Source organism: Cyphomyrmex costatus, unplaced genomic scaffold, assembly GCF_001594065.2.
Source record: "Cyphomyrmex costatus isolate MS0001 unplaced genomic scaffold, Ccosl1.0 scaffold302, whole genome shotgun sequence".
NCBI lineage: Eukaryota > Metazoa > Arthropoda > Insecta > Hymenoptera > Formicidae > Cyphomyrmex > Cyphomyrmex costatus.
This window is the reverse complement of record NW_017277148.1, coordinates 116106-138059: the sequence shown is the minus strand read 5'-3', so window position 1 is coordinate 138059 and position 21954 is coordinate 116106. Positions and strand designations below refer to the sequence as shown.

The following is a 21954-nucleotide window of genomic DNA, read 5'->3' as shown; positions in this document are numbered from 1 at the left end:
CGTGGAAAGTAAACAATATATCATCGTGAGGATTTACGTGATTACATACATATACTTATATTACTTATTTCTCTTAAAGCCTTGTCTCGCAGCTATGGATACTTGGATCAATTTCAAGTTGAGTTTATCTTAACAAAATTTTAGTAATTATCTTTTTTTTTATAACGTCTTAATTAATCTTTACGCAATGTTATAACTAGCTAGGATGATATACTGCAATCATTGTAACGCAACAAAACGCTGTTGTATTCTTAAGAATACTATCTTCTTTTCTACATGTAGAATTACAAAAAAGGCATAATTACCATATTGTATAAGTTAACATATCTGTACAAATAGTAGTAAGTTTATTAATTATAAGAAATATGCGAAAAAAAAATTATGATATTAAATTTTAGTAGGCTCTTTTGACAAGATATTGATCGGTATTCATAGTTCGCTCTTATCACAAGATTGTCTTGAATATCTTGAGGCATTAATACAATTCTGTGATTGATTTTGACATCTTAAGACTGTATTTAAGATAATCTTAAATATATAAAAAACTGCTATAAATACCGGTCAATTATAGTGGCTTTTTGTATACAATAAATAAACGTACAAACCACTATATAGTGACCATTAGTAGTAAAGATTAAATATAAGAATAAGATGGTAATTGTGCAACTTTAGGGCCCGATTTTTCATTATCTGGTTAACTTATGGTTAAGCTTAACGTAATGTTTCACCCAATGAGCTTTATCCATGACATCACCATAGATGAAGCCCATAAAACATCAGGTTAAGCTTAACCACAAGTTAACCAGATAATGAAAAATCGGGCCTAGGGGACCCAGCTCCGATGACTTAGACATATGTTGTCAAGGTCATGATCCTGAGTAACCTTCCGCAGGTTTTACTTGGCGGTCAGCCTTTGTTAAAAAATTATTAACAAAAAAGTTCTGATTAAATAAATTTCCTGCTTTAATATACACTTAAATAAACGTTTATAAAGTGTGTGTGTAGAGGCAGTAAGTCCCCCCTCTGCGGGGGGCTTCACTACTGTAAAAAATAACCTAACCCAACCCATTTGTTGGTGCGAGGTAGCTCTCGTTTCGCGTGGAAGGTTAAAACCCACGTGCAACAGTACAGGCATGTGACTTTCCATGCGAAAACACTTCCATGATTGTACTGTTGTACGTGGGTTTCGACTTTTTACGCGAAGCGAGAGCTACCTCACACCAACAAATGGGATGGGTTGGGTTATTTTTAACAGTAGTGTAGCCCCCCGCAGGGGGGGGGGCTCCACTACTATAAAAAATAACCCTGTGAGGTAGCTCTCGTTTCGCGTAGAAAGTCGAAACCGTGTAAAAGTTGTACGTCCCTTTGCAGGAGGAGGGGGGGGGGGATGAGAGTCGCTTCGCGTAGAAAGTTAACGTTTGTAAGTAGGAAGAGGTATAGAAAATAGCACTTAATATCGTGCATGTAGTAGGAATACGGTCTTTCTGAAACTTTTTTTTGCTAATTTTTTAACGAGGGTTGACCGCTAAGTAAAATCTGTTGGAGGTCACTCAGGGTCATGATCTGACAACATATGTCAAGATCAAGATCATCGAAGTCCCCCTAAAGTGCACAATTATCAATAAAATTAGAATTCTTATATTTAATTAAAAATAATATTTTATTTAGTTTTAACGATATTAAAATTAAATACTTTTCATTTTAATCCTTTATATTTTCATGTCTTATTATATTTGTTAAGAAAACGTTGGCTCTGTATCACTCGAAGAATCTGTAGCTGGAAGAAAGGCGATATTACTTTAAGACGTTAAATTTTATCTTATTAAGAAACTGATATATATTGTCAATATATATGATATATGTATTATTATATCACGAAAACATAAAAGTACTAGTAATTTCGTCTAACAATAATATCTAGTTACTTTTATTTGGAACATCGTAGCATCTAATTTAAATTTTCTCATTTTTTTGCCATAATTATAAAGTTAATAACAGTTAATAAGGCAGACATATATTGTCTATAATGAAAATTATTAATATCCGCAAAAAGTATTTTAACTCGATAATTATGAAAAGTAGAAAAAAAAACGACGAAAAATACTATAAATTTTTATATAGGAGATATAATCTTTTTAATCAATTATAAGGACTGTTATTAATAATCTTGACATATAATATTATAATATTATATTATTAAATATATATTGATAATATTATAATATTACATTGTTATATATAATATATATTATAATATAATTATAATAATAACATTCATAATTATTATTTAATATTATAATATTATATTATTGTAAGATATATCCTTTAGATGAAGTAAAAAAGTAAGTCGACTCTCAATTTTCGTATAATAGTAAATTTTTTAACATGGGCGTGAAGAAAAACTGTATGAAATTGACGGAAAAAACCAAAATTATGTATATCCTAATTATCATGTTCTCATTATAAGATTATGGATTCTCACCCAGCACAAATGTCGTCTGAGTGACGAGAAAATTAGAAGTTACAACATTGTGTAACATAATAAACATATTTGTTGTATCCACGTGGGTTTATTAATTTTCCTCTAAAATTTGTTATTAATAATAAAAATATAACTTTATGTGTTACAAAATTCGCGATCTAAAATATTAAAAAGTTCTCAAAAAATTAAGTAAAGTTATTTATAAATTTTTATTTTAAACAGTAATTTTTTAAATAATAAGGGTTGAAAATATGATCAATTACAGATTATATTGAAATGTCTGCTTGTCTATTTCTAATACAACATCAATAACATTCACAGATGACACATTAACTCATCTATAAGTTTAACGAGAGCATTAAAATGCGCTCATTAAAACTATCGTACATGCGGCTCGTGGATAAGTTTAAATAAGGCTTATGGATAGTCAACCATGTAATAATGTCCAACTTTTACCAAATTTAGTCTTCATCAAATTACTATGTTTGATGAGAATAAAAAAACGTGTGTTGGTTCTTTCAAAATCGTTGTTCTAGTTAGGAATAATTAGTACTGAAGAAAACTCGAACCGAGAATCGAAACGTATATACAGAGTGTCTCACTACCGCATTTTTTTAAATAACGTATTTTTGAGATAATTTTATGAGAATCTTAATATAAAAATGTCAAGGCTATAATAGTATTTAACACTAAACGTATCATGACCCAGTCAAATGACCGGTTGTAAACTTTTGATTAGAAAATTCGCATGAAATGTTATCGCTTTTTCACATTTGACTTCATGACTTTTTCTATTAAATATATACAATTAATTTTATATTATTTATTTATATTTTTATTTGTTAAATCTGATAAACACGTGTAGCCTAGCGTTATTTATCGCGACATGTCATTTGACCGGTTATAGTATTATACAAGTAGGTATATATTAAATATCTCGGTACGTTTAGTGTTAAATTAATCGCAATTAAATTTCGTTGATCTCAGAGCTGACATTTCGCGCGCTCAGGCATGACAATATGACAAGTGGTGAATGTACCACGAGGGTTCCCTTAAGATGCGATATTTTTCAGAAAATTATTTGAAAAAGATTTGTACATTTTTAGTTACACACACATGTGCATAATTAATAGATATGCATAATTAATATCGAAATAGTATATTGTAAAATATCAATTCAATAACAAGATACCTATTACGATACGTATCAGCTGTCAAAATAAATTCGTAATTATATGTTCATTTGTTTCGTATGGTAAACATTTGTCATATCATCATGCCTGAGTGCGCGAAATGTTAGTTCTATGATTAGCGAAATTTCATTGCGATTAATTTAAAAACTAATATAACCTCGACATATTTTTATTAAAATTCTTATCATAAAATTATCTCAAAAATATGTCTTTAAAAAAAATGCGGTAATATGAGACACATATGTATACCCGTATACATGTAATTTGTGTAATAAAAACGAATTAATTTACATTTGAGTTCATATTGGCATTTTCTAATTTAAATTTTAGTTTATTATAATTTTTTTTTATTATATCTATAATATATATAAATTATTATGCGTGATAATTATAATTACTATAATTATTATATATATGTATATATATAATTATATAATATTAGGAGTATAAATAAGTTTCCGCCGTTTTTTCATCAAAAATTGGGCATTTATTGTGAAAGAACGGTTCCTATGTTTTATTCAAAGTATTGTCCATCGCTATAGCCACTACTTTTTCTCGAAAAAAACAAAAAAACGTCGAAACTACGTTCTTTGTCTTCGACGTCAAATTCACCGTTCTTAAACTTTTGGAACCACTCACGGCAACTTCTCTGTCTCTCACTTAAGGCAGCCTCACCATATATACTTCTACAAGCAATCGATGCGCCTCAGTTTTTTTTTACAAAACTAGATTTTATATTTCAACAGAGCACACATAAACGCGTATGACGTATTTTGTATTTAGAATCAAAAAATTAAAAGTTTTATATATTACAAATACAAGATACAATTGTGTGTCTTATATCATAAATACTGTTTTTTAAATAAAAGTTTTCAAATATATGTCCAACCATGACTATAACATAATATATATTCATTATATTCAGTTGTATTACATATAATTTTATATTTGCTGGGACGTGAATTATTTTGGACATTCATAGTAGTAATAGCATATGGTGCATTATCATTATCATATAATACCAGGGTTGGATAAGTTAATATTTTTTTAAAACTAAAATAAATTAAAGTTAATGGCTTATAAAACTAATAAAATTAAGTTAAGATTGAATTAACTTCAATTTTAGAAAAGTTAATTTTGAAAAAATTATTTTTAAAATTATTATTTAACTTTTTTATATATAAAAATAAAATTATTTTAAATAATAATTACAATAATATACATAGATTGTTAGGTAAAATTTAATTTTTTATTTACATATAAATTATATGATATAACAATCACAAAATATTGATAATATTACAATATCACATGTAAAAATTAATAATAAATTATTATTAAATTAAAAGTAATTATTAAATTTTCATCATCTAATTTTTCAATTAAAAAAATTAAAAAAATTAAAAAAATTAAAAAAATTTTTCAATTAAAAAAATATATAAGCGCGTATATATCACAAAAATCAAACGATTTTAATAAATAATTTAAAAAATATTAAAAACAGAATACTTATTTAAAATACTTCAAAGAAAGAATATCATATTATAAAAAATTTTTACCAAGAGAGATAAAAGAATTTCAATTTAAAAAAAATTAATAAATTAAAGTTTAAAAATAACTAAATTATAAGTTAAAAATTAATGCATTTAAAATTAACACTAAGTTAAATTAAAAATTTTTAACTTTTCAACTTGTTTTATAATTTTTAACGTTTTAATTATTCATTACCTAACATAATAATATACATATATATGCTACGAGCTACGTTATACCGTCTCGTACGCGCCACGTGCTGTACGCGGCCTTGTATCCTTGTATGTATATTGTTGTTTGTTGAACTGGTTGAACTGCATAATGCATATACGGTTACGGTCAAGTGATCTAACTTTATTTACATTTCGTGAATTTATTATACGTTACTGTAACTTATTTGTTATAAGCGTTATGATTTGTAAAAATAATTCTGATACTTTATATTTGTATCGTATATTTATCGTTTGTACACACACACACACACACACACGCCAATCAAAATACATCCTATCCTATCCTATGACGAATCCTATGGCGAAATAACCAATAACTTTCTGTTACGCAATCGTGTGGCATTTACGCATGTCTGTCTCGGTCGAGTCAAACGATAGGTTATATATGAGAGCTGAGTGGGAATTGTATAAAAATGATTTTTATTTTAAAGTGAATCATTTAAAGATAAGATGACAGTGAGCGAAGAAATGGAGAAAGGAACGAACGTGCGAGATGTCTTCGTTACTTCACTTATCGTAAGTAAATCACTGCATAGGTTACGTTTTGCATTGACACATATATATGTCAATCGCACACGTGCGGCGTCATGCATTTTATAATTCCTAAATAATCTTATTTTGAGTGACTTTGACATAAATATTATTGTCGAGATATCGTGATTGTAAAATGAGGACAATTAACTAGATCTATTTATACGATTATCTCTACTTTAGATTTTTATTGATATTTGATAAGATAAACTACAATTGATTTCTTTTTTCATTTAAATTTTATATTAAACAGTCATTTTGTACGATTGAATGAATGTTAATAAAGTATTAAAAAGGGGAAAATATGAAATTATACTTATACAAACTATATATATATATATATATATATATACACATATATTTATTTATTAGGTGTAAAAATATTAGTTCAGTCCGTTTTTTGTGTTCAAAAATGCATGCATTTATTTCAAAACAAAATGAATGAACAGATTAATTGAAGTAATCCATTGCTGACTACTGCTTTTTCCCATCTCTCAGGCAATTTTTAAATTCCATCTCGAAAAAATGACTCGCGTCTTTGTAGACGATCATCTTTTGGAAAACGGATCGAACTAATTTGTAAATTCTGAAAAAGAGAATAAGAGTTAGCGCTGCAATATTATAATCAATATTGCACATGCATAATGTGCATTAATTACAATTCTAACTAATTGTTGGTTTTTTTATCATCTATAATCCTTTAAAAAGATAGGGGCATAGATTTTCAAGTAGCAAAAAACATGTGTCACAACTACCATGACCAAGTGATGTATTATAGAATGATGTTTATAAGATCGAAAAAAAATTTAAATGCAGTCAATAAAGTTCGAAAGATATATAAAATAAATGAATAGTAAAATAAGATAATCAGTAAAGTAAAGATAATAGTAAAAATATATTAAATTAATTTAAAAAGATTTTTAACGTAATTTATTGGCTCATTACCCTGTTTCTCTATATTAGTTGTTAAAATAATAGTAAATAATAGTAAAATGTTGTCAAGGTAGAATTTAAAGTTAAATTGATTTTGATTATATCAATCAATTTGAATTGTAAAATTGTGGAGCAATTAAATTCCAATGATATTTGCTGCGTTTATCAGAAAAAACAGCTTTGCAACTGTTGTAAAAATTTTTAATATAATTCAAATAAATCCACACATTTAGATCTGACGAAGAACTAAGGACAAAATCAATCGTAAAGAATTATTTACAATTAGTTGCAAAACTGCTTTTTCTACTGAATATAGCCACTGATCTTGACATATATGTTGTCAGTCATGACCTTGATTTCACATTAACTTATTTTTATATGCAAGAATATACATTGTGCAATTGTTTAAAAAATCAGAATAATTAATTTGGATTGTTAATAATTTTTTAATAAACAATGAATAGAACCTTCTGAAAGTTACTTAGGATCATAATCTTAACAATATATATGTATATTAATTGCTCTTCTTTCGTATGATTGGCCCTTATTTTTTTCACATTTTCCAGAATTATTTAATTATCTATTATTTATATATAATTATATTTATATAGGCAGGAGGGGCTGCGGGAACATTCGTAGACATCGCATTGTTTCCACTGGACACACTGAAGACACGACTACAAAGTGCACAAGGATTTTTAAAGACTGGAGGCTTCACAGGTCTTTATAAAGGCATCGGTCCAGTCGTAGTTGGCTCAGCACCAACAGGTATAATTCTGTAGATATGTAACACACTCAGGATTCAGGAATAATTAATTTATGGATTATATACATTCGTACATTAACACATTTTATATTCTAGCCGCGCTATTTTTTCTAACATATGAAGAAATCAAGACTATAGTGAAACCTAGAATTTCTATAAATTATTATACTCCACTTCACATGGGAGCAGCCGCGATATCAGAAATGGTAAGACTTTGATAATTATTATCTTGGTTGTGACACAAATGAATTGCTCAGACTAATAATATTCAATTTATATTAAATAATTAAGCTTATAAAATTTTGATTCTGAAATTAAAAAAACTTTAGATATGTCAAATTGATGTATAAAGCAATATTTTTTAATTTATTATTTTTCTCTTAATTTTCTTTCATAGCTATAGTTCTTTAATTTCAGAGTCAAAGTGTTCTTTAAACTAAATTATTTATAGATTATTGTTATTATGTTATTAATTTAACTAATTTATTTCATAAAAGAATAATTTTTAGCCGTATATTAAAAAAAGAGCTCGCTATTATATGTTTGAACGAAAATACATTTACACATATAGCAGATCCATTTATGAAAAATGTCTTTCTTTATATTTTCACGTTTTTTTTTATAAATGTTTATTTCTTTATTAAGGAATTTCCTAGTTGAAAAAATCGAAAATTTTTTTGTATGTAAAAAAGACGTTCAAATACAGTAAAAACGAATGTAGATAAATATGTATATAAAATAACATTAAAACAGTGTATTGGGAAAAACGTTTTTAAGAAATGGATATGCTAATTATATGTCTAAACATTTATCTACAAGTTAACATTTTTCTGAAAATAAATATACCCAGATAAACGTTTCACGTTTATTTTTTACATTTTTTTTTACTTACATGTCTTCGGAATAAAATTTTCGAAATAAAATGGATTAAACAACTAATATAAAAAGATAAGGGCAATGAGCCAATAATTTTGTTAAAATCTTTTAAATTAATCTAACATATATTGCGAAGAATATCACGTAATTATGGCGTTTCGTCCCAACTTCCACTACTGAACTCATCAGTAAGGCATTGTAGTGGAAGCCTACCTTAGACGCCTGTTTAAGTTATTAAATCGAGATTCTATATATACAGATATACGCGTATCAAAGCACTTGCGAGAATTTTTGTGAATATCTATAGATCTCTGATGGCGGGTCGATGTAGTAATATTCTTCGCAATATTTATTATAATTAAATAAAATGGATTAAAATTAGAGGCCTAGTATTAATTGTTATTTTATATACAAAGGTGGCATGTTTGTTACGAGTTCCAGTGGAAGTTATGAAACAGAGGAGACAGGCATTAGTACATGATAAAAAATCATTTGATCTCAAATTACTATATCGTGGGTATTGGAGCACGGTATTACGAGACATGCCATTTAGCATTATACAATTTCCGTTATGGGAATATTTTAAAAGATCTTATAGATCCTATATTGAAAGAGAAATATATCCTGTGGAAAGTGCAATTTGTGGTGCAATTGCAGGTTTTTATACTTTATAATTACGTGCTCCAAATAAGAATAAGAAAATAAATTATAGTTTTACATATAAATACTGTTTCTATCCATTTTTTTCACACCTACATGTGTATATTTTATAATTTTAGGAGGTGTCTCTGCAGCTGCTACTACCCCATTAGACGTTGTAAAAACGAGAATAATGCTATCTAATAGAACATTGCTTTCGTCAGAATTAAAGATACTAAATATACTTCATGGAGTATATCTAGAAAAAGGCTTTCATGGGTAAATGTCTTCCTCATTTCTTCTTTTTCTCTCCCTATAAAGTCTACAATTTCAAAGAATTTTATTTTAAATATCAGATTATTTGCTGGTTTTGGACCAAGAGTAATGTGGATCACATTAGGAGGCTTTATTTTCTTTGGAGTTTACGAAGAAACAAAAGTACTTGCACATCTAATATTTCCAATGCTGAAATAAAAATATAATTGTACAATTGTAAATAAATAATGTACTCATAAGTTATCAAATTTAATATTTTCTGCAACATGTATAAAAATTATTTTATTTATTATACAAATCTTCCTGATAACAATATATAAATTATTTATATGAATATCATTTTCATGGGTATAAAATATTTTAACCTATATATATATATAAAATTATTACTAGTTACAAAAAATTATTCTTTTTTTTTATTATATATTATACAAAATTTCTCTTAGACATTTGTTTCCTAGAAATAAACTTGAACAATTCAATCAAAAGTTATGATATTAATATAGCAAATTTTGATTCATAGTACTTATAATAATTTTATATCATAATACTTATTATCAATTATACATATTTCTCTTATTCTCCAATGAAGAAAAAAGATACATATAAGAAATTTTTGTTCGCCTTTTTTAAAAGAGTGTGATGTGCTATATATTATAACACAAAATATACTGCAGGATATATAGTTTCAGTCTTTGTATTCACAGTTTGGATTTTAAACTGATCATTAACTTTTCCAATTTCATTGCTTTCTGCATATTTCCACTAATGTTTAATTTGCCTGTCATGAACGCAGAAACTGGTTTTAGTTTGCCTATCGACAAAAAGCAAGTTTATACGTTAATGCAATAATAACATTAAAAGTTAAAACACAGGTATATATTATGTTATTGTCGAGACACTTACCATATCTCTTAATACGTGATATAATAATATAATAAATATCGGAATAAATAATAATAATGATATCGGAGAAAGTTATTAGATCTACACGTACCGGAAAACATAAGAAAGAAATTTTCTGAATCCATTGTAAGAGTTGCATCTGCTGGCTGACTCGGTTCTCCTTTACCGGTAGCGCCCTTTCCATTTTTCAAATCGAGGAACCATACACCAGATTCTTTCCCTAAACATAAATATATATATATATATATATGTGACACACACACACACACACACACACACACATATAGAGAGAGAGATATTTATTCCCTTACATATTATTTTTTAACAAGAAGAAGGAAGCCAATAACGGTCAAAGCTGGATCACAATGCTTATTATAAATATGTGTGAATTTTATATACTGCGTATGTAGTCCCCCCATATAAATCGCGACGCTGACAGTCTTCAGCCTTGACATTAAAATCTAAAGATGATGAATTTAAATACAAAATTAAAATTCCATATTTAAATTTATCATCTTTAGATTGTAATATATCATTTAAAACACTATTAAGATCCATGATGCTATGAGCATAAAAAAATTGTTTAGCAATTGAATTCGTGATGTTACTGCGGTAGTAAGTGCATGCGTCAAGGCTGAAGACTCAGCGTCGCGATTTATATGGGGGGACTACGTTTATCATTGTACGGTCTTAAAAAGATTTTAATATTATTTCTCCTTTTCTTCTATAAACAAAAAAAAATCACCTTTTACATTGAATTGATATATGGCACCAGTTTTGTTAACCAGTTCGCTACTCAAATTTGCATTGATTGTATTAAATAAATGTGCCAATCGTCCATTTTCTTCTTTATTAATACTATTAGAGTCGTTAGTATATGCACCATCCAGAAAGAAGTCCAGCATTAAATTGTCCTTATTTGCTAAATAAAAAATTACAAATGTTTATTATTACTAAAGAATTATTTAACAACTGATGATTTTAAGCATATTTTTGATTACAGATTTTATATTTAAAAAACAATAATTAAAACGAGGTGAAGGACAATGAGAGTCAATTCGTAAGTAAACAAGAAAGCGATTATAACATTAAAATTACAATATGAATTTTTAAGCGGCTAAGTATTTTATTGTATTCTTTTTCTTTAAAAATTCATATCAATATACGAATTGACTCTCATTGTCCTTCACCTCGTTTTAATTATTATTTTCATATAAAGAGTCCTTCAACTTTAATTTTATTTGTTTTAAAAAACAAGTTTAACAATAATCAAATTTTAAAAGTTAACGGAATATCATCACACAATTCACTTATTTATAATTGCTATAAATTTTACAATGTATATATTAATATAATTAATGTTTTTACTTATTTATAAAATATATAAATAGAATCCAATATTACCTGGATTACACGCATAGTCTGTAAAATCAGTAATGCCCTCGTTCTTTAATATTTCTTCGTCAATTAGAAATTGACCAGTAATGGATTTGCTATCTTTACAAAGTAATGCGTAAACAGCATCGGCTACAATATCAGGTTTTCGAGAAACATTACTCGAGTCTGAGCTTAATAACATGTTCATTGCAGCAGTATATACAGCTAAAAATATATAATTTATTTAAAATAAATTTTGCATAATTATTTACTGTCCAATACATGAATAATAGTGATAATACTAAATGCAATCATAAATTATTCTCAGAGAGAAAGAGGTAAACAAAATTTTTATTTTATTTAGCATCACGTTATATATTTTCTATGTTTAAAATATTACTAGTCTGTGCGTGCGTGCGTGCGCGTGTGTGTGTGTGCGTGTGCACGCGCGCGTGTATACATATATATATATATCGCTCATTGTAATATTTTTTTATCACAAACGCAATTATTTATTTATTAATTCTAATTTTCTTATTTTCTTAATTAAACATTGTAAAATAAAATATGTACCTGTCTTAGGCCAAACAGCGTTAACCGCTATATTATCAGGCTTAAATTCTTCTGCCATTCCAAGAACACACATAGACATTCCATATTTAGCCATAGTGTATGCGACATGATTTTGAAACCAAATCGGTTTCATGTTTAATGGCGGGCTTATATTAACTATGTGTGGATTCGTGCTTTTTTTTAGATATGGTATACACACTTTCGATCTATAACAATTTTACTTCTTGGTAATTTGCAGCGCGAACTTGAGAATATATAATAATATTAAACAGCTTTTTTAATCGACTGTTATAGATTATGATATAGATATTAATTTAACACTAATTTAAATAATAAACATAAAAAATTTGCATGTAGTGTAAGAAAAACAACCTACACGAGAAAAGTTCCTCTGGTATTAATATTATTCATTAGATCGTATCTCTTCATTTCGGTTGCAAGAGTGCCTGTTAAAGAAATAGCGCTTGCATTATTCACAACAATGTCTATTCCACCGAACTTGGCAACAGCATTCTCTACTGCATCAATCACCTGCTTCTCATCGCGTACATCCACAATACAAGGTAAAGCTTTACCACCGGCTGCTTCAACTGAAAAATATATTTTCTACATAAATTTTTAAGTTAGAATAGCTTTTCAGTGATGGATTTAATCAACTTAGCCGGATGTAATAGTCTGAAAATTAACTTCATTAAATTTTACGTGTTTAATCGTATTAAATTAAAAAAGATTAAATTAAAATAATAAGTAATAATAAGGCTCTATAAGAATAAATCTAAATAATCAAAGGGCTAAAAGTCAGTTAAGTATAAAGAAAGAACGTTTAATAAACAAAGATGAAAATAAAAATAATTACAAACACAAACGTTTCGACGTTTATTTGGTCATCTCAATGTTGAAATAAATTACTTCATAATATTATAAAAAAGTTGCAAACCTATAAAATATATCAAAAATTCTCTGTTTTCCATTAATGAAATCCATTAATATGTCATGTAAAATATTATTTGATTGTTTGTTTATTAAACGTTCTTTATTTATACATAACCAGCTCTTAGCCCTTCACACAACTGAGAGATTATTTAGATTCATTAAATTAAATAAAAAAAAAAGAAATGTACCAGGCTAATATATTGCCTATAAAATCCTATTTTTATTTGTGTTAGATATCAACATTAAAATTAACAATTTTATTAGTTATAATGCTATTTAACATAAATATAAAAATAATTTTAGATAGTCAATTTTTTTAATTTATACGCAATTAGTTATTAAATTAAATATAAATAAAAAAGAGATTTATACTAGGCTAACATGCATCATCTATAAAATGAATATTCTATTTTTGTAATAATTTCAATAGTTTTAATATTGATATTTAACACAAATGTAAAAATAATTTTCAAGATATTAAATTTTTTAGTAAAAATCAGAATATCTTTTCATCCATAAACCAATACCTATAAATGTATGTATCGTTGTCAGATTGTACCATAAACCCAAATCTGTTGAAAAATTAAGCGATAATTACTTTCAGTAGCCGCTGTATAAATGGTACCCGGCAACTTTGGATGTGGTTCGGCAGTTTTTGCAGCAATAACAACATTTGCACCATCTTTTGCTGCTTTCAAAGCTATACTCTTCCCAATACCTCTCGAAGCTCCAGTTATAAAAATAGTGCGACCGGCCAACTTCCTGTCAAATATTGGTAATAATTAGTACAACCTTGTTCAACAACACAAAATTTACAATAGCATTACTGTTTACCTGGATGTATTATTAAATACTATATATCATATAACAAAATATACATCGTTTATGAGACATATTAATAATATACTGCAATAACTCATTACATCTAAGTTTTAAAATATAAAATAATAATTTAATGTATGTATTGTATAAGATATTAGGTCTACAACTCAATTCTCGGTTTTTTACAAAGTTTCGATGTAAAGTTATAAAAGAAATAAATTAAATTAATGTGTTCAAAATAGTCCCCTTCACTTTTCACACATTTTCGCCATCTTTCCAGGCAACTGTCGGATTTCGCTTTGGAAAAAAGATAGTTGTTTTGAGTTGATGAATTCTGTGATGCTTCTTTCGATTTTTTTGAGAGACTGGGAATGAACCAAATGTTAGAGAATCCGGAAAAGATGGTCCGAAGAATACGCCATGTGAGGGAGAATTTTCCAGCCCAAATTGAAGATAACTTCTATCATTGATTTTGCCATGTACAGCCATGTATTGACTTGCAGCAAAATCACTTTCCTTCTTCCAGCGTCAGTAAACGGTCTTTTTACTTCAAGAGTGTCACTTACTCGAATCAGTTGACGTTGATAACACTCAGCAGTAACCGTTTTTCCAGGTTGGAACAGCTCCATAAACAACGTAAACAATGTCCTTCTGATCCTACCAAATATACAGCAATATTTTTTTGCTGATGTTTGGTTTTGCAATTGATGGTTGACCTGGATGAATCCAAGATTTTTGTCTCTTCGAATAACCATACAAAATCCATTTTTCATCACAAGTCAATATTTTGCATAGAAAGTCATTTTTTAAACCTTGACAACAGCTATATTGTGATGTCTCTCCTTGTTTTCAGACATTAGCACATGTGGAACCCAACCCAACGACCCTCCTTTCATATCCTACCAAGTTTCCACAAACGTTTCGAAATAGCTTATTGACTTAAGCCCGATCTACAATTGTGTAAACATAGTTGTAAGTGATTGTAATGATAAGAATTGACTAATCACAGTTAAATACGAGGAGAATATTCGACTGTGATTGGTCAATTCTTACAACTACAACCACTTACAACTATGTTTACGCAATTGTAGATCAGACTTTACCGCAAGTGCATTTGTAAACTCTGATTGCATTTGACAAGAATTTTCGTCCAAAAGCTGCTCCAGTTCCTCATCCTCCACTTTCTTCGATTGGTCTCGTTCTTCATCTTTTCCGAATTGAAATTGCCATCGTAAAGTCTTAGGAACCACTTTTTACATGTACTGTATGACACAGAATTTTTGCTTAAAGCCGAGCAAATCATTTCTTAAGCTTCCACGGCATCTTTTTTCAGCTGGAACGCGAAAAGGAGGCAGTGCCTCAAATGTTGTTTTTTGAACGACATAATTTTCACTACTATATTTTTAAATTAGATTCGTAGCACCAACACTTAATTATATCTTATTTTAAAGCTTAAGGACGACACTTCAAAACGACTGTATGGTAAGAAAAATTCAAATTTGAATAAGTGCTGTAGTCGATTAAATATAGAGGTCGAGAATTAAGTTGTAGATCTAATAAATATACCAGTTAGTGGATATGAATCAATTATTAGTGTTTTATTAAGTAATAAAACATTTCAAATATTAAGCTTTTAATATATAATTCTAAATAAATTCATTACTAAATTTTTATAAACAAATTGATTTAGGGTCATATATATTATTAAAAACATAATATTTAAATACAAACTCGGAGAGAAAATATTTAAAACTAATAATTTAAATTTTTCTATCACTTTGTTCAATAAATTGGGTCATATGCACTGATTGTCCACAACTAATATATTTATTACATCAATCACAAATCTTGTTTTTTAATAAATTTTTGTTTTCGATATATACGATAAATTTATCAATAATGTTTCTAAAATTAAGTACAAAATTAATAATGTAATTAACATTTTAATCCATACAACTTTGATATGAGCAGTACAACTGACAGATTAAAAACATTTTTACAGTTATCATTATGTGTGTTTACATAAATCATGAAAATGAGTCCACACTCCACGTAGCAATCTAATAATGAAATGGACTTACGTAAATTGAATACTATTGTAAAATGTCGAGGACGAAAATTTGCTGAATCATATAGGAACTATATTGAATTCGAAACTATAAAACATTACTTACCCTGTATTAATCATTTTTCGTCCTTTTGCAATATGCTAGCGTATAGAATATCCTCGTTGATACGTGGCCAATGATTAAAAACTGAATCGCTGGTCAGTCAATGTCAGTTATAAATTGAGAACCCAGTTGCTAGAGACGTATATCACAATTGTTGTAGCTGTTTCGAACTACGGTTTCCACTCGACAGGTTCAAAGTACATCACATATCTTTAAAAAAACGCTTCCAACGCATCAACAATTAACAGTCATTTGCAGTCATTCCGCAGAACGAGTGTCTCGACATTTTCTGTAAGAAACATATATACATATATATAGTAAAATTCTGATACGACATCTATACCAATTATGAAAATGAAAATGCTCACAAAATGACATGTCGGTAAATTCACGTATGATTATATCATATTATTATTTATCTATGCTCGGTAAACTAGTGATTACGATTTAATGTAGAATAAAAAATTGAATTCACTCTTTTATTAAAGAAATTAATTCTATATATTCCGTTGAAAGAATCAAAATTAAAAGGAAAAGAAAATGAATGTTTTAAATTAACTTTAATACGATAAACTAATGTGATTATTTATATGATTATCTTATCTAACAAATCAGAAGATTCGCGCGACTCTTCAACCTTTATACTTTTATATAGAAAATATAAAAATTTTATACTTTTATTTTAAAAAATTAATAACTCATCTGTTTCAAAAAAATTAAAGTTAATAAAAAGGAAGAAAATTAATAAAACATTTTAATTAATTAATTTGATGTGATAAGATTATTAATTTTGTATTATATAATATAATTATACTTACAAATGTACTATAGAAAAAATTAAGCTCAATTATTATACATATAATTTACCAGCAAATTAAATTTAATAAAAAAAAGTAAAGAAAATTTACATAGTCTAATTTTTTTTTCTTTCTACAGATTTGAAATATACAAAATTACACAAATAGTTCACATACAGTTGCTTGAATATCTATAACTTTTTCACTGAAAGCTCTAACAGCTAGTGTCTCAACAAATAAATTACAAGATGAACTATAAATTAAAACTGTCTTTCATAAAATTCATTTTATAAAAAGCATACATTTCTTTATATTGCAGAGTATATTATCATATACATGTATTATCAGGATAATTATCTAAGGATCAATTTGTTAGAAAAGTAACGAGTGTTATTAGTTCTTACGTAACACATTCTGTATCGCATTTTTTGCTTTTTGGACACCAAGGCGAAACTCGCCAAATTCTGGACGAATTCTCATCCCGCGGTAATAATACACCAAACTCATTTCGAAATCGCCAAGATGATAGAGAGCTTCCGCCTTGCAGTATACCGCCTTGGACTTGCTAGAATCCTTAGGATTTAATCGTAAAGCCGCTTCAGCGTCGTCGAGGGCCTTTTGTGGATCACCCAGTAAAAGATGACATTTGCTCCGTGCTATCAAAGCGTTCTTGTCATTCGGATTTAACTCCAGTGCCTGCCAGAATAAATTCTTATATAATGTCTTCATTAAAAAGCTTTGAAAAAATTAGTAAGACACTAAGTTATTATTTTTATGCGGTAATTAAACATTTTAAATTCCTTTTCATATATATATTTTTAAATATATTTCAATTATAAATCTTTTTTTATTTTATTATTTTTAATCTCTTTTTGAAATGTTGTATAAATGTCCTGACAAAATTCAAATAAAAATATAAAATTTTATTTTATTATACTATGTCACATAAATATTTCTTTTGTATTAAATACAAATTATATGAACATATTTGTAATATTATTACCTATAAAAGATTATATTTCAATAATCTTTTTACCAGTACAATACTTTAACTACTGACAATTAGAAATATTTGTGGCTTAATGATAGATGTGGACAAATTGATAGATATTTAAATACGTTTGTAAACCTGAAACTTCTTTATGTGTGTCCAAGTATATTTAATCTTTTCTTTTATATTAATTAGCTCAGAGAAAATTTTTTCTTAGAATTTTTCATAATTTTTACATAAATTTCAATTTTTAAGAATTAATGAATAATATATGTTATAATTTTTTTAAAACATTTTTTAAATTTTTTTATATGAAAAATTCTAAGGAAAGATGTATTAAATTTCTTCAGTACATTTCTGAAACGTGTTTCAATAATTCACGTAAAAATTCTGAGAAACTATAAGATGTCAAATTATGTAGACGCCAATTTTTAAAATTAACATATCAATATATGTATATTATAGATTATATTCCCATTAAGAACAATATTTCTCTCGAAATCGATAATCCCCCAATTATTAGTTCGTTTCAATCATATAAATCGTTACGATCGATTTAGATATTCGCTTTATCACAGAGGGTCACGTTTATTTCATGCGCGCCATGCACAACCATGCACGGAAGACATAAATCACTCTCATCGGTCGATTGTCTGCAAAGAATTAACGAGACCGTATATACGAGTATATAACGAGGCAAACAAGTAGAAACCTTATTAATGCAATTAATAGCGACATTAACGTCGCCAAAGCGCATTTCGCGCAAACCAAGTGTCAGCAATGCTCCGGGCTCAGTTTCCTCCGGAATTTGCAGGCTCTTGCTGCGATCTTGGCGTTGCTTTATCTTCAGAGACTGCTTTATGTCTGTGGTACCCATGTTCACAGCAGCTGCGCGATCCTTATCGGTGTACACCTCTTCCTGCCGACGACCTTCGCCGTCACGCTGGCGTCACTTTCTCTTCGACTTCTGTATTCTCATCTCTGACTCGATAGCGGTGTCGGGCCTTTGCTTTTCCTTATTCCTATCGCTACCCTTCTTCCCTTTGTCGTGAGCGTGACGAGCGTTGCCACCGCTCAATGCTGCTGGATGTTTACTCGAATGAACTTCTTTACACGGTTCTTCAAACTCTTCGGGGTCCTGCTTCGAATCGGAGCAGACTTCCACACGCACGTAGCTTTGTAGCAGGTCATGGTGGTGCAAGCCAGGATTCAGGATGTCCATAACGTGATGCTCCATCGCGCTCGCAGACATTGCGTTCTCAACGACAGCTTGCGGTACATCGCTCATCTTCACTCGTTGATTGTAACAATATTATATCCGGTTATATTACAATAATAAATGTACAATAAGAATTTACAATAATCTACTTTGCAATACTCTTGATTTCTTCTTCATATGTTTTTACATTGCACGTAACAGCAGAAATCGAGGAGTTCTCGCATAGGAAACGCGAATGGATGATCCTCGCCTACGTGACAAAATACGTGTGGCTGCCGACACCTCAAAATAGGTGGCTCGTTTCCTTAGAAACGAGTAACAACACCAGCATAAGTCAAATATGCTAATTCTACCTCTTAAAGGTTTAGAAACTTAAAAAAGAACAAGAACGCTCTGTATATTTGAATATATATATACAACATTCTTGAGATTCAGTTTAGAAAGACTATTTTACATATATCAGTATATAAATTCACGCGAAATTATATAATAAGCAACTAATTGTAAGATCCAAGCTAGACTGTTACAGGCTTCATATTCGTATTATATATAGTTATTCTTGAGATTGCTAAAGTTTGATAACGTATTTTTTTTCATTTATACTTATCTGGCTGTGTTCCAAAATTCACAACCAGCCTAAAAATGTATAGCTGACGTTACGGTGACACTAGATTTTTAGCATTTTAATTAGAACACAGATGAAGAGATATTTTTTTTTTTTTAGAAAATGCATTTTCTTTAAGCATTTCTCAGTCTACCGCCATAAAGAAGTCTTTCGCAATACATCTATAAAAAAAATTCATAAAGATTTTAACCCATAAGATAGATTCTATTACAGTTCTAAATTATTCCAGTGCGCGCAATTTTAATTACTGCATCATATTGTTAAGTTCCAATAATATTATAGTAATATTGCAACGTTCTAATAATATCGCAGTAACATTACAGCAATATTGCATTATTAATAATATTGCTGAAATAATTGTGAAAGATTCGTCTAACCCGTATTCATAGAACACAGTTTTATCAATAAATACACGCTTTTATTTTTGAAATTATAATACATATGTAACGTGAACTATACCTATATATGCTAAATAAGTGTCAATATCGTTATAAATGTGTTTGAAATACAAGCATCTGTTTTGTATAATTGTGTGGAATATTGTCATATATGATACACAAGAATATCAAGTGTAACATTTTGTATAATGATAGCTGAATATAACTGCGCATCCACGAGAATATTACACCTCTGTGATTCTTACGTCATGGATATTATATGTATATGTACCTATGTTGCTTCGTCTATTATTTATTTTGAAGAAATTATTCCGCAAGTTGCTTCATTGACATCTTATATATAAATTCAATATAAAAAAAACCGCAATAATTTATATATAATATATTTTTTTCGCTTTATTTCGCTAATATTGTTGTAAAACAATATTCAACTAACTTATATAGATAATATAAAAAACTTAATAATAACATTATCTATTTTTCGTTACATGTATCTTTTCAAAATTCTTGTTTCGTCTTTGTTCTTCAATTTTGATATATTGTATAAGAGAGTTATTATAATAATTAAAATTCGTCAAAAGATTTCTATATATTTCTATTTGTAGATTTTTTCTCCTTTTTTCATATTCCCCAAAGTACAAAAAATATATCAAACATTTTACTTAAAAATATATCAGTTTACATCTAATTATATATGTATAAAAATAATCTTATTCTCTTCAATACAATATTATCTTTTATTGATACCTCTTAGGTATCTATATATAATATATATTATTTAACAATTAAACATTTTATCTAAATTATAAATTTTTATATAATACAGTAATATATTTTGATAATAATCTTTTAGTACTTAATTTAGTTTATATAATCAACTTTTCTTAATAATAAATTAAAAACTTACTTGATTGTACAAAAATATGGCCTTATTGTAACTTCCATTTTTCACGTGAATAGATGCTTCATTTACTAAAAGCGCGTTTCGTATAATAAAAGAATCTCGTCTTACTTGTACTGCTGACTGTCCTTTTGAGTGATGAACCATATCGTCTCTTTACCTAAAACATCTGTTTTATTAAAGTTTAGAAAGTATTCAATCAATAAATATTAATATAATAAATAATATTAATATTTAAACAACATCGTTCAAAGTAAAACAAAATTGCTTTCTTAATATATCGTTTTGAAGAATTAAAATATGAAGCGTTTAACGTTCGTTTTTGTTATAAACATTGAACATTTTGATATTGAAAATCACGAATTCAAAAATTTTAAATTTAATTAAAAATTTACGAAACTAAAAATATACGAACAGAAATATAGTTTTTCAGTTTTAATTAACATTTTAACAAGAAACACATATAGACAATAGATGTGAAAAAATATACTCACTGTGATGTCACTTATACATAGTTGAGAATTACGAAGAGATATTCAATTTGATCAATAATAATTATTCAATTTTTTTTCGCTGTTAATTATATATATACCATATATATAAAATTTAATGCAGACCAGACTTCAAACATCGGTAAACCGCTACAAAATGCACAAGAGCTATCGTTCTAATCGAGTATAGTTGCCTCTAGCGTCTTAAATTCTTAACTTACAACAAAACTTTTCTATCCATACTTTTTGCGGTGTCTCCCTACCCGCAATATTAAGAAATAATCGATA

General features: G+C 27.9%; 3 protein-coding genes across 3 annotated transcripts; 1 reads left to right on the top strand and 2 right to left on the bottom strand.

Moving 5' to 3' along the window:
* Nucleotides 1–5810: 5810 nt before the first annotated feature.
* Nucleotides 5811–9717, top strand: LOC108775645 (S-adenosylmethionine mitochondrial carrier protein homolog). The gene is made up of 6 exons (XM_018542074.1): nt 5811–5957; nt 7517–7673; nt 7768–7877; nt 8964–9204; nt 9327–9465; nt 9543–9717. Exons 1-6 carry the CDS (start codon nt 5892–5894, stop codon nt 9658–9660), a joined length of 831 nt encoding a protein of 276 aa, XP_018397576.1. The 5' UTR covers nt 5811–5891; the 3' UTR covers nt 9661–9717.
* Nucleotides 9718–10085: 368 nt separating this feature from the next.
* Nucleotides 10086–16518, bottom strand: Hsdl2 (Hydroxysteroid dehydrogenase like 2). The gene is made up of 8 exons (XM_018542057.1): nt 16248–16518; nt 13850–14013; nt 12695–12908; nt 12319–12524; nt 11773–11970; nt 11114–11290; nt 10460–10588; nt 10086–10276 (listed from the first exon to the last, which is right to left on the bottom strand). The coding sequence occupies exons 1-8, from the start codon at nt 16259–16261 to the stop codon at nt 10164–10166; spliced, it is 1215 nt and encodes a 404-aa protein (XP_018397559.1). The 5' UTR covers nt 16262–16518; the 3' UTR covers nt 10086–10163.
* A 916-nt stretch (nt 16519–17434) lies between these two features.
* On the bottom strand, nt 17435–18936 carry LOC108775656 (tetratricopeptide repeat protein 25). Its single transcript, XM_018542085.1, has 2 exons — nt 18745–18936; nt 17435–17737 (listed from the first exon to the last, which is right to left on the bottom strand). Exons 1-2 carry the CDS (start codon nt 18907–18909, stop codon nt 17435–17437), a joined length of 468 nt encoding a protein of 155 aa, XP_018397587.1. The 5' UTR covers nt 18910–18936.
* Between the last annotated feature and the right edge of the window lie 3018 nt (nt 18937–21954).

Bases quoted from the DNA above. Each gene is read 5' to 3' on its own strand.
- LOC108775645 (XM_018542074.1), top strand. From the start codon at position 5,892: ATGACAGTGAGCGAAGAAATGGAGAAAGGAACGAACGTGCGAGATGTC. The intron at 5,958-7,516 runs GTAAGTAAATCA...ATATTTATATAG, and splicing joins TCTTCGTTACTTCACTTATC to GCAGGAGGGGCTGCGGGAAC. The intron at 9,466-9,542 runs GTAAATGTCTTC...TTTAAATATCAG, and splicing joins CTAGAAAAAGGCTTTCATGG to ATTATTTGCTGGTTTTGGAC.
- Hsdl2 (XM_018542057.1), bottom strand. The intron at 12,909-13,849 runs GTAATTATCGCT...TATATTTTTCAG, and splicing joins TTATACAGCGGCTACTGAAA to TTGAAGCAGCCGGTGGTAAA. The intron at 10,589-11,113 runs GTGATTTTTTTT...ATTTATGTTTAG, and splicing joins ATATCAATTCAATGTAAAAG to GGAAAGAATCTGGTGTATGG.
- LOC108775656 (XM_018542085.1), bottom strand. From the start codon at position 18,909: ATGGGTACCACAGACATAAAGCAGTCTCTGAAGATAAAGCAACGCCAA. The intron at 17,738-18,744 runs GTTTCTACTTGT...TTATTCTGGCAG, and splicing joins CTATTAATTGCATTAATAAG to GCACTGGAGTTAAATCCGAA.